The 15984-nt window shown below is 56.1% G+C and overlaps 1 protein-coding gene across 4 annotated transcripts in view; it reads left to right on the top strand.

Moving 5' to 3' along the window:
• Nucleotides 1–15984, top strand: part of LPIN1 (lipin 1) — a 67215-nt gene that overhangs the window by 41576 nt on the left and 9655 nt on the right. For all 4 annotated transcript variants that reach the window (XM_044262063.1, XM_044262062.1, XM_044262061.1 and 1 more), the window contains 4 exons: nt 4110–4236; nt 5320–5468; nt 5917–6003; nt 13979–14131. In XM_044262063.1, the coding sequence (XP_044117998.1) occupies nt 4110–4236; nt 5320–5468; nt 5917–6003; nt 13979–14131 (516 nt within the window). The remainder of the gene's footprint in view (nt 1–4109; nt 4237–5319; nt 5469–5916; nt 6004–13978; nt 14132–15984) is intronic.

Raw genomic sequence — 15984 nt, 5'->3', positions numbered from 1 at the left:
AGGCCTCACCAGTTCTCGGCTAGAATACCATCGGGGACACCCTTGCTGTTTCCCATGGGGCGGGCCCGCACTGCCGCTTCCCACCTGATGCTCTGCCCTTCCACCCTGGAGGGGGAAGCAGAGTTGATTTTTCAGTTTTTTGCCCTCCATCCCCTGCTTGTTCTCTGGAAAGGGGCCATCAAGCGTGGTTTTCTGGATACCTTCCCGACCTGGAATGTTGAGTGTGACTTCGCGTGTGCTCGGGAGGGAGTGAGTGGTGTGTTCTAGAAGGAGTGCAGGCTGTGTTGTCCCGTGAGGGCACGTGCACAGCAGCCGGGCTGGAGGCCAGCGAACGGCCAGTGGGGTCGTTGTCCACGCCCGCGAGTGGACAGCAGCAGGCCACAGACACAGGGACGGGGAGTCAGACTCACCTGGCTTAGAGTCCTGGCTCTGGGAAACTGGTTTCTGTATTCGACGGAGGAGCAGGTGTGACGCTCATGTGCAGAGCAGCGGGGGAGGCAGCCCAGGAGAGACGCAGCACAATGAGAGGGGACATGGGGGAGGCCTCAGCCCGACTGTCCTGAGCGTTTAACCCTGGGGTTTAGCTGCACTGGAAACATCTGTTCTCCTGGAATTCTTTCCAAGAACCATCTTTGTCTTAGCCACGATGTCCAAACATGAGAGGCAGCACGGGCAGGACATAGAGCAGCGGCTTTGTCAACCTTCCGCGTGGCCTTTGGTGAGTTCATCAGCCCTGCGGTGACCCCTCCTCCATCTGGGAAATGGGGCTAAGAAGGATGCCGACTCCATGGGGCTAAGCGACCCCGTGTGTAGCAGCTGATGTAATTCTCACGGCATCTTCGCGAGAAAGGAGACCAGAATGCAAAACCCAGCAGGGCCACACAGGAGGTGTGCCTGCGGTGGCTGGTGGACGCAGTCGGGAGGCGGCTCTCGGTGGACCTGGTCCAAGGTTGAAAAGGCACAGACCATGGGGTGCCTGGGTGGCTCAGTCGGTTAAGCGGAGGACTCTTGATTTCGGCTCAGGTCAGGACCTCAGGATCCTGGGATTGAGCCCTGCATCGGGCTCCGAGCTCAGCAGGAAGTCTGCTGGAGATTCTCTCTCTCCCTTTCCTTTTGCCCCCCTGTGTGCGCATGCTCTCTCTCTTTCTAGAATAAATAAATTAAAAAAAAAAACAACACAGAACGTGACAGTGCGGCACACCAGGGCATCTGCTACTGGTCGGTCCTCTCCCTTTGCCAGCAGCCACGGGGAGGACCAGGGAGGTCGCTGGGGGTTGGCGGATCGGGTAACGAGCAGCAAGACCCCGGGACGGCCCCTCCCGAGCTGTGGCATCAGCTGGCGAGGTTCGGTAGAAGCAGCGCCGATTTTCTTACCACTCCTCTGAACATGGGCACAGATGCTGTTCCCTGTTAGCTAGCAGTCCTCCAAGACCATTCCCCGTACTGAGCTAGTCACTACACTTCTTGATTAAACCTGGAAGAGGAAGCATTGACTCTTGCAAGAAGGAATTGAGATTTTGAAAGGTATTAACACAGAGTTCTTTGGAGAAACAGAAATCGTTTCATTTTTGCTGGTGTCGCAGACGCGGAGCCTCCGGGTCTGATCCGTGCAGCCGGCGGGGAGAAGGTGTTGGAGTGCTCTCCTGACTGACAGACGTGATTGGCAGAGTGGTGTCCGCAGTCTCCTAATTGAGCAAAACGCTTGTCACCACACAAGTCATTAAAATACTGTTTGAAGGCTGTGCACTGTGGCAAGTGCGAAGTGAGGTGGTGTTCGCAGCTACTCTCTGAACACAGACTCTCGAGCGAGATGAGCCCTTTCGTTCTGTTGGTTTCTTCTTGCCGGTGTCGGGAAGCGGGCACCAGCTCATGGAGCCCTTGCAGGCATGGGGGCCGGGGCTGGGGGCGCTGTTGCGTGCGCTGGAGGGGGACAGAGCCCCCAGAGGCCACCGCCTCGCCCTGAGCCAGCTCTACCAGCAGCCAGCGTACGACTCCCGTGGCCGTGTCTGCGTCCGTTTCCCCTCGAACCTGGCGTGCTGCACGGAGTTGGTGGGTTCTTAAACCTTGTTTTCTAAGCAGCCGATGGACATGAACAGCGATTCTGCCTTCGGAACCCTCCGAGCGGGGGCACACGTCAGTCTGGTGTCATCAGAGCTCTGGTTCCCGTTGGCATCTCCTCTCCCTCCAGGCCGTTTGGGCGGAGCTGTGCGTCTCCCGGTTCAGCGAGGGGCCTGCGGCCTGGTCTGTCTCTGGCTTCCCGCCTGGCTTCCCACAGGTCCGGCCGGGTCGGCTCCAGGGCTGTGTCTCCGCGACTGGGGATCTGTGGGCTGCAGGTTCAGAGGAGCCGGGGGGTGGGGGGCAGAACTGGAAAGGACTGTGGCTTTGGAGCACGTCATTGTACAGACGAGCGAGAGGCCCCGAGAGGAATCGTCTGGTCGTGAGGCCGTCCGCGAGTGGGGCTCCTGTCTCCCAGTCCCGTCCTTCCTGTCTGTTCCTGTCCCGAGTGTGCTGGTGGGTGTGACGCGCTTTGCTCCTCTCCGTTTTGAGATGAGGACAGCAGGGCCGCAAGGAGCAGCAGCTGGGGTGGGCGCCAAGCTGGTGCCTGTGCGGTGCCAGCCGGCGCTTCTCAGGTCCCAGCCCCCGTGCCGTTTTCACTGCATCTGGAAACCACGCAGTGTCACGGGTTCGATCCATGCACACGCAGCCCGGCCCCGCCACGTACCGAGCGGGATGCCAGCCGTCACGTCAGCGACCTGTCCCTGTGGCTCATTCAGCACAGTCACCGTATCTGGTGACAGCCAAGTCTGCTTTGCCATCAGAGCTCATGTCCTGCTGCGTTGTGATGGTTTAGACGAAGAGCCTGGGCAGAGCAGGGGCCGGTCTGTCTGCCGTATCCACCGCGGCCAGCACAGCACCGGGAGCATCTGGTGACGGAGCTCCAGGCCTCCAGCCCGCAGCCCACGGGCTCCCTCTTGTGGGGCAGCGCAGCAGGCGCCTGGGGAAGGGCCGCTCATTCTGGGTGTGGAAAGAGGCCCGTCTCCTCTTAGAAATAACGGAGACGTGGGTGCTGTGTCCTGGTGTCCTCCCTCATGTCTCCCTAGTTTGGGACGGTCCTGGATTGCAGGGACTGCTCCGGAATGAACACGCAGGGCGAGTAAGCAACGGGCTGCACAGGACGGGGAAGGGAGGTAGGAGTGAACGGGAGGTCGGAGGACAAGGGGACTTGAGCATTGAGAGTCGGAGCTCGTCCAGATACAAAGATTAGGTGCAGCTCCCAGGAGGGTCAGCCTCGCGTGGAGGGGAGCTGGAGCCGGAAGCCTCGTGGGGAGGTGTGCGCCCGAGGATGGGACCTGCCTGCTCGGGGCCACTCGGCCCTTCCCACGCAGGCTTAGCAAACATTTAGTACTCCGTATGGTGTTGAGACATTGGGACGGTAACGGTCGCAGGAAGCAGGGCTAAAGAAAAAGAGCCTGCTTCCCCACCTGCGATCCCCAGCCTTGCACCAAACAGAGAAGTCTGGAGGAGTCTGGAGCCTTGGACCTGGGGGTCCTGCACGGGCGGATGAGGTGTGCAGCCCTTGCCGGTGGGACAGCCCGCTCAGGGCTTCCGGAGGAGGACTGATGCCTGCCTTGTTTCCACCTGTCAGGGGGTCCCGCAGTTTCCTAGTTGTCCGGGGATGTGCATTTGGAGAGGTATAAGCATGGAGCCCATCAGTCAGGGTGTGCAGAAATCTGGACTTCTCCTTTCTTGGCCTGCAGCCTTGGACCTGGAACAGAAGAGAATGTTTGCGAGCATCCTCCTGGGGAAGGAGGGGGCCTAACCCTGTTTCTCAGCAAGAAGCAGCGTCTTGGTTTAAAATCGAGCGATGATGACTGGTAAACAGGGAAGTGAATGAGGAGCGGCAGCCCCAGATGAATAATGCAGGAGGCGTATGAATGGGGGTTAGTGAGCCTTCATTGATAAATGTAACGGCATATGGTAAATGACCACCCGAGAGACGGTACTCGGGAGACACCCGATTGCCTCCGTCATTGATTCCGGCCTAATGCATTTTTAATGGCTACCCAGATGCATTTCCTAATTGGTGATTACATCACTGTGTGTTCCAGAATAAAGCACGAATCGTCCTCCAGTGATGAAGAGCAAGCAGCTGCCAAGCCATCAAGCACAAGCCACCTCCCTCTGTTGTCCAACGTCAGCTACAGGAAGACCCTCCGGCTCACTTCCGAGCAGCTGGTGCGTGTCTGGTTCTGCCCTCGCCACGTCGCGGGCGCTGGCCGAGGCGGGGCCGCCCAGACTCCGCGGCCTGGTGGTCTGGGTACCCCTCCCGCTCCCTGGCCCCAAGCCCAGCCCCTGGCCAGGCCAGCCCCGTGGTCTCGCTTCCCTTTTGGCTTCCCTGATGGAGCCCTGGAGCCTCCTGTTCCCAGGTGTCGGAGGAGGGCGGCCCGAGGAGGCTGGTTTATCCTTAGATGTGAAGGACTGATAGCCCCGAAGCTCCCAGGCTCTTTCCATTTTTGGAGAGATGTTTGTTAACTCAAGTGCATCTCCTAAATTGGGGGAAATCAAGCACTTGTGTTGGGGTTTAGAGGGTTTCGGGTGGCAGGGGACCGTCATGGTCACAGTGTCCTCTTCTGTGGGGGTGTCAGACCCTTCTTTCCCTGGACAGTCAGTGAGCAAATATCCTCCCTCCTTTGTTTTAATCCTGAGAAGGGGGGTGGGGCTCAGCTGTGATGGTGTTTCATGGGAGAAGGTCAGGCCCAGACCCCCCCACTTGATGCCACCAGTGCACCCCTGCAGCCTGGCAGCCTCTGTGCTGCTGTGTGGCACGTGGCTCAGGCCAGTGATGCTGGGGGACCTGAGTCGGCAGCCAGTGGGCATGCACGAGAGGGTCCCAGCAGTGAGATGCAAAACCGCCGAAAGGTAATTTTGCTTTCTGTGTCTGCTGCGAATTCCTTGGGTCTGCGTTATTCAGGGAAACATATTTCCACACTTGGCTTTGTCTCCCCCGTTGCGGCCCTTTTATTTATTCATGGAGTAGGAAGTGTGTCCCATTCTAAAGTGAATTCCTGTGGTCAGCCTTCTAGCCTGTCAGTCAACCCTGCAGGAAGCGGGCAAGCTTGCTTTATGGGGAAGTGAGGGGGAGAGCCGGGTTCTGCCCAAATCCTGGCGAGAACCATGCTTACCTATAGGCAGAATTATACAGTGGCCTAGGGTAGTGAGTTTAAGAAATAATCCTAATCTAGTGTCTCATGGGATGGAATCCAAATAGCCTTCAGTCTGGGCCTTCCCTCACGTGGGCACATGAATCTTGTTTTTCAGAAAAGCTTGAAGTTGAAGAATGGCCCCAATGACGTGGTGTTCAGCGTGACCACCCAGTACCAAGGCACGTGTCGCTGCGAGGGCACCATCTACCTGTGGAACTGGGACGACAAAGTCATCATCTCGGACATCGATGGGACCATCACCAGGTAGGTCTGGCTGCCTCGGGGGCCGTGGGTGAGTTCACCTTCCTGTGGAGCCCAGGCCCGGAGCCGGCATCTCTGTTCTCTGCGGCGCCATGGGGCTCGTGCAGTTCCGTCCTGGTGCAGCCCTGGAAACTTCGCTCCTCGCCCTAAACAGCTGTAGTTGGGGTGTGGCGCTCGCTCCCCTGAGGTTGCTCACGTGGGTGATTCCCAAGAGCATCTTTGCAAATGGCCTTTTCTCTTAGATTTAGCAAGTCGTGGACTTGATGCGTGGTCAGTGAGAAGATGCCCTTTTACTGGTTACTCCAGCTTTGGGCTTTCTCTCCGGCGAGAAAGTCGGGAGTCCTGCCGACATATTTTATGAAGCGTTTCTGGTCCGGTGAATTGGAATGGGCTTTCTTCTCTGTTGTCCTGCCCCTTTTATTGTATTTTTCTCATTTCTGTCTTCATTTAGATCTGATACTCTTGGCCACATTCTGCCCACCCTGGGCAAGGACTGGACCCACCAGGGCATCGCTAAGCTGTACCATAAAGTGAGCCAGTAAGTACCGAGCGCCCGTCCCCATCTCCCGCGCGCTGCTGGTGCACGCACGACACCTTGCTCGCAGAACCTCGACCTTGAACATGACTTGCAAAGAGGGCTACACCTCCGTCAGGCAGGGTCAGTGGGGGGTGTGGGGGATTCTGAGGACACAGTGAGCGCTCAGCCTGCCAGTTCCCAAGCATGAATTCGGTGCCAGAAGACAAGGAAGGAAGTGATAGGAGGCTCCCAAGTTCTTGGCCAAAGAAGGGTGGTGGCATTAGGGGAGGTCTTGAGATTCAGTCCGTCTTGAGCACTGTCCCCTCAGGTGAGCACTGTCCCCTCAGGTGAGCACTGTCCCCTCAGGTGGGGTGACAGCTCATAGCGGCCCAGCCGCGTTGTTCGGGCTGAGAAGGTGCGGATTCCTGGCAGGTTTCGGCTGTGATGCTCCTCTTGTCCACCGGCCTGGGGGGGTCCTCCACTGTGTGGCCAAAGTGTAGTAGGGCGGCCGCTCTGGGGCCATACTGGCATGTCCCGGGGGGAGCCTGGATCTTAAACTGCTGGCCTCTGTTGGGCACGTGTTACTTCCCTTACTAGCTTTTCCAAATTACTGTGACAATGAGTATCATTCGTTCCCTCCGAAGTGGTCGGTCTGCGTTCCCAGCGGCTAAGGGGAGGCAGGGTGCCTTCAGGCCTGGTCTGCTCAGTGCCACGGTCATTCCATTCACTCTGGTCTGGCTCTGGCGTAGGGCCCGTCAGGCTCTCTGCCTCCCCACACTGGCTCGTCACTTTCTCCACCTTTCTGTGGACTAACGTCTCCTCACCCGTGAAACCTCTCCCTCCAGTGCTTTCTCTTCTCTAGCCGCTTGAGCTGGAAGGTGCCTTAGGCCGATGCAGGACACCCCACCTTTCCCTGGCTGAGGAAGGTGAGGAATTACACACTAAGTGGGTGTCAGGCCGGAAAACTGGACCCATGATTCCCGAGCTGATGTGCTCACCCCCGGCCCACGGAGGTGACAGTGGGGGTTGGGAGGGGCACTGAGAGCGCTGCCCGTATGAAGGAAGCAGAGTTTCCTGCCCCTCCTTCATTCACTCACCCAGCATTTATTGAGTGCCTGTTGTGTGCTCAGCCCAGTGACAGGTGCTCGGGATGTCAGGAAGTAGCCACTGCGTCTGGCAGTGGGGGCCGCGTGGCTGGGATGGGGCCTCGTAACCTGGTGGGACTGAGGGCCTCTGATCTCTTAGGGGGCCCCCCTCATTGACTTGACCTTACTTTTTCAGATTTCTTCTTCAAAAAATTATAAAAGTAGTACATGCTTCTTTAAAAAATGAAGAGAAATAAGCAAAATGAGAGGAATTGGAGAGTAGGAAGGTCATTATCTTCCTCTCCACCCTGCCGCCAAGCTAATCCACTTCCCGGAGTGGAGCCACGGTGCACAGTTTGGTTCTGTCTCGGTGTCCTTAAAATCCATTTCCGCTCTCCCCACGGCCCCTGACACATGCACACCTGCGTTATTTAGTAATGCGTCTTTCTGTCCCTTACATGTAAGATTTACCTCATTTTCCAGTGCAGCCCCCGTTGTATAATGCGGATGAACTGTGCTGTTTTTAACTCGTCCTCTGTTGGTGTCCGGAGGAGGGAGTTTCCAGCGTTTTTCAGTGTTTCCCAGACTGATGTGCGAAGCACTTACATGGAGGTTCATTATGTACGATGAGCCCATAAATAAATAAGAAGGAGCACGCATGTCGGGAGGGGCCCTTGTAAGGTGGATTCCCAGAAGTAGGACTGACGGTCAGGGCGAGGGCCTTCGAAGATCTGATCGGTAGAGCCGGGTTGCCCTCTGCGGTCCCGTGGACGGCGCGTGTGCCGGTCCCTTCCCCACAGCCTCACCGCGGCTGACCTCTCGCGGAGGAGGACTAATCCACCGAGGAGCTCTGGACTGGCACGACACTGAACATTGTGTCTATTTTTAGTCGGAAGAAACCCTCATGAGTCAGGATACCGAGAAGCTCACAGCCTGAATCATTCTGGGCTTTGGAACATAAATCTACTCCTTCTCTTACTGTACATTAAAAAAAAAAGAAAAAAGAAAAGAAAAAAGGCACAGTTGATTTCCCCAGAAAAGAGATTTTTTGGGAAGCAAAGTAGGGAAGCCTACAGAGAACAGCTGAGCATCCTTGGTTCTGATTAACGGGCGTAGGGTGATTTTTGCCGTAACATTTTCAGCTCGTGAGGCCCCGTGAAGATGTCACAGTCCTCACCGCGTCCTGCCAGGCCAGAACTGGCCACCCCAGGCCACTCTTCCCTCTTCACTGAGCTCTTTGTGGAAACCCGGGGCTTGGCCTGGTGTGGGGCGCCAGTGCAGGTGGGGCGCTCCGTGGTGACTGTTGGTTCGACTGAAGCACTGCCCCCCATCCCGGCAGGGCCGCACGTGCTTCCTCCTCCAGGGCCCCGGGCCGCTGCCGTGGGTCAGGGGCAGGGACTCGGACTGGTCCCGCCGGGGGCTCCCTCTTCTCATGAGTCCAGGTCATTCTTATGACCTCCTGGGACTGACGGCCCGCAGGCCTTAGGTGGAGAGAGGTCAGCATGCCCGAGTACTAGGGATGTGATGCTGTTAACTCCAGGACTGGCCGACTGATCACTCTGTCTTTACGCTGCTTTTTCTGAATTTAGGCTGTACTTACATTTTAGGCCCCGCAGTATTTATCTGATGGAAGACCCAGTCTTGCAGACAGCCTCTTGCCTGAAAACAACAGAGAACAAGAGCAAATTTATTTACTTTTTTTGGCCAAATGTAGTTACTTTTTTGAATGCAGTCAGCTGTGAGAAATTATCTGTAGGGCCGATTGTTACCTTGTTCAGAGGGTAGAAAACAGCTTGCATGGTTATTGATTAAAAGAGAGGGGGCGTCCGGGTGGCTCAGTGGGTTAGGTGTCTGAGTCCTGGTTTCAGCTCAGGTTCACGATCTCAGGGCTGTGAGATCGAGTCCACGTCCGGCTCCAGGCCGATCGTGGAGCCTGCTCCAGATTCTCTCCCCCCCCACCCCTCCCCACCTCCTCACCTGCACTCTCTCAAAGAAAGAAAAACCGAAACAGCTAGAGCCAATACCAGTGGCAGATATAAAACCCTCCTTCAGGTTCCAATATGTTCCATAAGTACAAGGAAAGTGAAGGACTGTTTCCCAAAATATCTAGATCATTGAACCCATGGGTCTTTTGGGGGCTAAATCTGGACGGTATTGTCTCTGATTTGGCACCTTAACTGATGCATATTTTTATATCGGGGTAATAAAGATCTGTGCCGGTGCGATGACTCAGCGACCCGTGCTAGGTGAGGGGGTCCGTGGCCTGAAGAGGATGCCGAGGGCGGACCCCCCATTAGCAGGCTCGGTAGGGTCTCCGCTCTCCTGCCCACAGTGCTCGTGCCCTCCTCCGCTCGAGGTCTTCTTCTCGACTGCTGCCGGCAGGGATGGGCTGTCGGAGGGGGCACTGGGGGGCCTGGGCTCTGAAAGTGACAGTCCTTAGAAGGCCTGCCCTGGATGCGCGTTCCTTGTGCCCACTCCCTGTTTGGGGTTCCTCATCTCTGAGATGGGAAGATTAGGTCAGGTGACCCCCAAGGCCTCTGCCCGGCCAAAAACTCGGAGCCACGGGTCACGGGCTCACGGTCCCCGGGGTGTGCGCTCTAGCGGGGCGAGCTTTTCCAAGCTGGGCCTCCGCGAGAGTCCCAGGACTGAGCAGACTTCTATCGCAGAGTCAGGCTGAGCATAACAAGTGTAAGTCTGGCGCCGAGCCTTCCATCCTACGGGAGCAGGGAATTATCCTTCCCCTAGGCCTGCAAATGGGGCTACAGAAGTCCTTTTCTCCACAACAGTGCTCCCAACTGGGCGATTTTGGCCTCCAGGGACCCATGGCGATGTTCGGAGACCTGTCTGGTTGTCCCGCTTGGGGAGTGTCACGGACACCTATTGGGGGGAGGCCGGGGGTGCTGCTAAGATGTCCCACGGTGGGCATTGTCGGGGCTTCTGCCCTGCCCCCCAACAATTACGTATCCAGTCCAAGATGTCAGTAGTGGGGAAACTTCAGCCTAGACGCTTATCTTGGCAGATAGCCTCAAAGATAATCTTTCCAAGCTATTTTAATATTGGCCTGGGCCAAGTGTTTTAAAGGAGATACAGAGGCTGGGACAGATGGAGAAACCGTTGGTGCGAAGCCTGGACGTGGAATGTTCTTTCCTTTTGGCTCTGGTATTCCCCCAAGCCCTGTTGCAGTTGCTGAGATCTGAGGCGAGTAAGTGGGATCCCTGTGCGCGTTGTATTCTGCCTTCGCTGGCGCGGGTAGGTTTCCCCGTGCGTTCTTCTATTCCTGAAGGGCGGGGCTGGGTGGGCCCCGTGTGCATCCCGAGGCCAGCCTGGGCCCCGGGGCGGGAGCGCCCCCTGGGGGTGTGTTGATGGGGGTGCATTGCCCTTCTGAGTGTGGGGTCTTACCCCCAAGCCTCTCCCTGGAGAGTAAGCTCTGGTGACTTAGTGCCACTGGAGCATTTGGGGGGATCACAGACGGCTGTCATGGGGGCGAAGGCTCCGCCACCAACTGGCATCTCCCCCCGCCCCCCACAGAGGATGTCTTCAGGCTGATTTTCCAGCCCCGTTTAGTAACGGCCTTTGAAGCAGGATACTTGCACAGTGAGAACAAGGCAGTGGCCTGATCAGACCGTGAAATGTATTTGAAAATCAAGTTTTGAATAAAATTAGCATCTCAAGCCGCTGCAGGTGGCAGCTTTTAGGAACTTTGATGTGAAGAGCTATATACAGAAATAGTGGTTTTTTTTTTTTTTTTAAATTGCATTAATTAGACAGCTAAAATACAAAGATGTTTAATTAAAAAGGTTGCTTGATTTTCAGATGCATTCCCATATTCCAAACAAGCTGGTATTTCTGGATTCTCTTCATCTTAAACCTTTCCTGTGTCCTGGTTTTAGAGAGCGTATTATTTATTAAGCAAGTGTCGAGATGAGTTCCTTGACCAGCAAAGACGGTCCTTGGTGGAACCGTGTGCCGGGTTGGAAGTGGGTAGTTTGTGTTCGTTCATGCAGCAAATATTTACTAAGCGTCTGTGATTTGCCGAGCACTGTATTTGGCTCTGGGGTTACAGCAAGGGATGAAACAAAGTCCCCACCCTCAGGGGGCTTATGGATTCATGAGAAATACTGTCAAACAAGGGATTGTCCTCTAATATTAGTGATGAGTGCCACTAGGAAAAATAAAGCAGAGCAAGGGTTCGGTGTCTTCAGTGTCTGGAGTGAGGGCGAGAGAGGGTGGTTAAATGGAGGGGCAAGGGGAGGGTCCTCCGGGGAGGTGATGTGAGGGGAGGGAGGGAGCGGGCCTGAGGTGTGGGGAACAGTGTTCCAGGCAGGAGGAACAGCGCCTGCAGGCGCCCAGCGCAGGAATGAGCATGGAGCACCTGACAGAGGGACAGAGTGACAGAGGGACAGAGCAGACGGGGTTGGAGAGAGGGGCAGGGACCAGGTCTCACTGGCCTTATAGGTCATGGCAAAGAACTTGGATTATATCTGAGGCGCATAAGATTCTCGAGGGGTTTTGAGCCTGATGTGAGTGGGTTTTGAGTTTCCTTCTGAGTGCCTTGGTGTGGGGCTCCGGGTCGCTGTGGGCATAGAGGCCGGAGGCCCTGCTCCAGAGGCGTGCACGAGGGCTGTGGTGGTGACAGGGCACTTGGGGGGTGGTTTGGGGTCCTGGTTGGGGTGGGATGAGGGGGCCCGCTGATGTAGGGGGGCTGGGAGGGTGGTGGTTGTGAGGAGAAGTAGAAGCCCGGGCGGTCCTGAGGTTTGGCCTCACACCTGGGCTGGCGAGAGATTGCCGCGTGCTGAGTGGGGAGGTCGCGGCAGGAGCACCTGTGCTTGTTTGGGCTGTGGGTGCGTCACGTGGAGGTACTGTTGTGTGCCTGTGAGTAATGGGGGGTTTGCCGCTGCACATGTTGGCCTGGCGCTTAAGAGAGAGGCCTGGAGTGGAAGACGGAGTTTAAAAATGTTGAGCGTATTTTATTTAGTCCAATATATGGAGACTCTTCGCATTTAAGCATGTAATCAATATAGAAATTCTTAATGGGATAGATCTTCTGTTTTTATAGGAAGCCTTTGAAACGTGGTATGCATTTTATATTAACAGCTCATCTCATGTTGCACACTAAGCTTTCAGTGGTTTAGAGAAGTGAAATGGAGTCCTAATAAAGTAGTAAAGTTGCATTTGATAGAAGAACATCTTGTGATCCGGTTTTCACGCCCAACGCTGTGGACACCCATCGCATGGGGCTGTCACACGGAGCAATTCTGAAATTCCCTGTAGAGACCAGCTGGGTGTCTGACAATTCAATTCAGGTCTGACCCCAACTACCCAGAAGTGGGGTGGACCCTCCAGGTTAGGGGCTCAGGCCCACAAGACAGCTCCTAACCCAGACACCAGCTGCAAGTAGGGGGTCCCTGGCTTACCCCCACTTTTCCCCTACTTGGCTTTGAATCAGGAGTCCCCACAACCCCCTATCTTAGGTTTATTAATTTGCTGTAATGGCTCAAAGAACTTAGGCAGACTCTTCGGTTTATTCCAGAGGGTACTAAGCAACAGCCAGTTGAAGAGGTACAATACACGAGGCAAGGCCTGGAAGGGTCTCCCCTCCGTGGGATTGGGGTGTCTCCCAGCACGTGGACGCATTCACCTACTTCTTCAAACCGTGAATCTCGTTATTTAGGGGTTTTGTGGAGGTTCGTTATGTAGGCATGACTGATCAAATCCTTGGCCATTGGTGATTGAGTTTGGTCTCCAGCCGCCTCCCTCTCCCCAGATTTGTGTGTGGGGGGCTGGTGGTAGGGCTGAAACTTCGAACCCTCCGGTTGCTTGGTTCCTATGGCAACCAGCCCCCCCTTCCAAGGACTGCCTCATTAGCATAAACTTGGGCTGGAGGGAGGGACTTGTTTCTAACAGTAAATGGCAGGTTACTCTGGAAATTCCAAGGGCTTAGAAGCTCCATGCTGGGATGTGGGGATGAAGGCCACATTTATCTGTGCTGTATCACAGCATCACGGATATTGTACACACCACCTCAGTCTGGATGTGGCGTATAGAGCCTTCGGGGAGTGGGTGCGATCCCCTGGGGAGCTAGGTGCTGAGGAGGACAGGGCCCCAGAACCCCGGGACTTGTGCCCGTGGAGCCTGGGTGGAGACAGAGCCAGGGGGCTTGTGCGGGAAGCAGATCAGGAGATGGTGCCCGGAGCCAGGACAGAGGGTCCCAGAGGAACACTGGTCCCCCATGCCAGGTGCTGCCGGGAGGTCTGTCCACACGAGAACCGTGGCATCGCAGGGACCCGCAGGGCCAGCAAGGCAGGGGAACAAGTCTGCTTGGAGGTGGTTGATGGGCTGAGACGTACAGTCAGTGCAGATACACAGCCCTTTGAGGGAGTTTGCTGCGAAGGGAGTGGGGGATTTGGTCTGGAGAGAGGGAAACCTGAGAAGGGGGGCTTGGGTGCAGTGGTTGTTTTCAGGACGGGATGAGAGAGGGTGGAGTGTGTATTTACGTGCTTGTAGGAACTATGCTGCAGAGGGGAGAATCTGATGGCGTGTGTAAGGGCGGGGGCTCCGTGCTGGCAGGTGGCGGTGGGGTCCTGAGCAGGGAGCGGGACGGGTAAGTCGGCCAGTTGGTGAATAGCCTCAGTTTCCCTAGCAGTAAAGACAAGGGAAAATACCTACTGAACGAAGTTCCCGTGAGGATTAAACCAAGTGAGGGAATTGAAAGTGCTCCATTTCACTCCGTGAAATGCGTTTAGGCTCTGTTCTCAGTGCAAAAGAGTGTTTTCTCGAATGTGGCCTCCAGGTGGGGAAGGAAGCTTGCGGCAGTGCCCTTCTGTGGGACACATCGGGTTAGGGTTTGTGCGCACACAGCGCTTTTCCCGGGGGCGATGCCATGACCCATGAATGCTTTGTCTCTTTTGCAGAAACGGCTATAAGTTTCTCTACTGTTCTGCGCGGGCCATCGGGATGGCGGACATGACGAGGGGCTACCTGCACTGGGTCAACGAGAGGGGCACGGTGCTGCCTCAGGGGCCCCTGCTGCTGAGCCCAAGCAGTCTCTTTTCAGCCTTGCACAGGTACGGCGCTCGGCGGGGGCCCCCTCGCACCCCGGGGCTGCGGGCCGGTCCAGGCCCCTCTCCTCTCCCGGCAGTGCCGGGAGAGGAGCCTCCCAGCTGCTCTGTTGCAGCCCGTACGCCTGCCCCGCAGCGGGTGCCAGAAAGTTCCCCCGAGATGCAGCTCTGGCTCAGTCCCCCGGCCTCACCCTCCATTAGCTCATCACGGCGCTCGGGATCCGGTCCAGATCCGTTAGCTCGGCTCACGTGACTCTTCCTGATGGCCCCCTGCCCTCCTTTGCGGTTTTGAAAACTCAGTCTCGCTGAACTGTCCCCGTTTTTCCGGAACAGTGTTCTCTACTTCAAGCCTGTGCACCTGCTGTCCTCCCTCTGCGGGCGGCTGCCGGGCCGAGTCCTAGCGACCCTGAGAGTCAACTTGCCTTCCGTGTAATCGGGGACCTGGGCTGACTTAAGTGGCCCCTCGACCCGCCACCACCACGTACCCGGCCCTTGTCTCCCGGAAGAGTTGTTTTTTCTGGGAGTTCTGGTCGCATATCTTGTTGTTGTTGTTTGTAAAGATTTTATTTATTTATTTGAGAGAGAGAGAGAGAGTGGGAGTGGAGGGGAGGGGCAGAGGGAGAGGGAGAAGCAGACTCCCCGCAGAGCAGGGAGCCCGACCCGGGGCTCGATCCCAGGGCAGCGTCCCAGGCTGCTCTCAAAACGTCATCTGCTGTGGTCATAAAGGAAGTTGGTTCTGCCAAAGGTTGGTTCTCAGTATCAGGTAGTTTTGTCCTCAGGACACGGTGAGACGCTCTGGTGGGGTTCTCCTCAGTTTGAGCACCTGCTGCTCACTGTGCCGACAACAGAAAAATCCAGATGGGCCCAGAGCGCCATGTTGGTTCCTCCTGGGTCTTTTTCTTGAGCTCTGAGGATACCTTTCCCATCGCAGCTTTGCTTAGTGTGATTTGTAGTTTTTTGTCCTTGTAGTAAAAGTTCTCGCACTGAAACTTGCACATTCTGCGGAGGAAATTCAGGCAAACCTCTGGATCCCTTGTGTATTTTAAGTCCCGAGAACCGTCCTGCCAGCGTAGGCCTCAGTAGAATCCAGAATCCCCGACCTATGTCGACAGTTTGTAGGAAGCTACTCGTTATCACGTATTAAGGACCGACGATTTGCAAAGTCAGGCAAAACACAGACATTAGTACTTTGATATTTACCACTAAATACACATTTAAGGTGATCTTTTTCACCCAAGTCCCACTGTCCATGATCGATCAAAAGTGGCCGACCTTGGACTGTGAGGACTTACTCAACCAAACAAGGGCACCTCCCAGCGTGCGCCCCCTCTCGGGAGCTGGAGGGGCTCCTGACCGTCCCTGGCTAATAGCCGGGGCCTTCTAGCCCCGCATTCTAGCCCGAGCCGTCTGTGGGTCAGCCGTCCTGCAGAGCTTCTAGAATCGACAGGCCCGTCCGCCACGAGCCAGAGTGACCTTCCCTAGCAAGGTGCTTTAACTGGGTGCGCTTCTGAGGATCCTGCCTGGGTCTCAGCTGGACTGAGGCACATACACCCGGTGGGTAGAGCACGGTCGGCAGGTGGGGGCGGGGAGCCCCCGGCTCTGATGCTGCTCGGCCACAGGCTGGTGGGGTGACGAGCCTGTGCCTCCCTCTCCTGAGTCGCTGTCCTCAGCTGGTGAACGCGGGGGCTGGATTAGATGATCTCAGGTGTCCCCTCTCAGCCCTGAGGTGCCATGATTCTGGGAAACATGTCTGAGAAAAGAAGTTGAGGGAATCTGTTTCCCACAGCTCGTCTTGTTGCTTCAGGAGCTTCCCCTTTACAAGTGGACATTGGCTTTGAGTTTTCGTTACCTGCCCTCCT

This window comes from Neovison vison, chromosome 8 (genome assembly GCF_020171115.1).
Source record: "Neovison vison isolate M4711 chromosome 8, ASM_NN_V1, whole genome shotgun sequence".
NCBI lineage: Eukaryota > Metazoa > Chordata > Mammalia > Carnivora > Mustelidae > Neogale > Neogale vison.
This window is presented reverse-complemented; position numbering and strand designations above follow the sequence as displayed.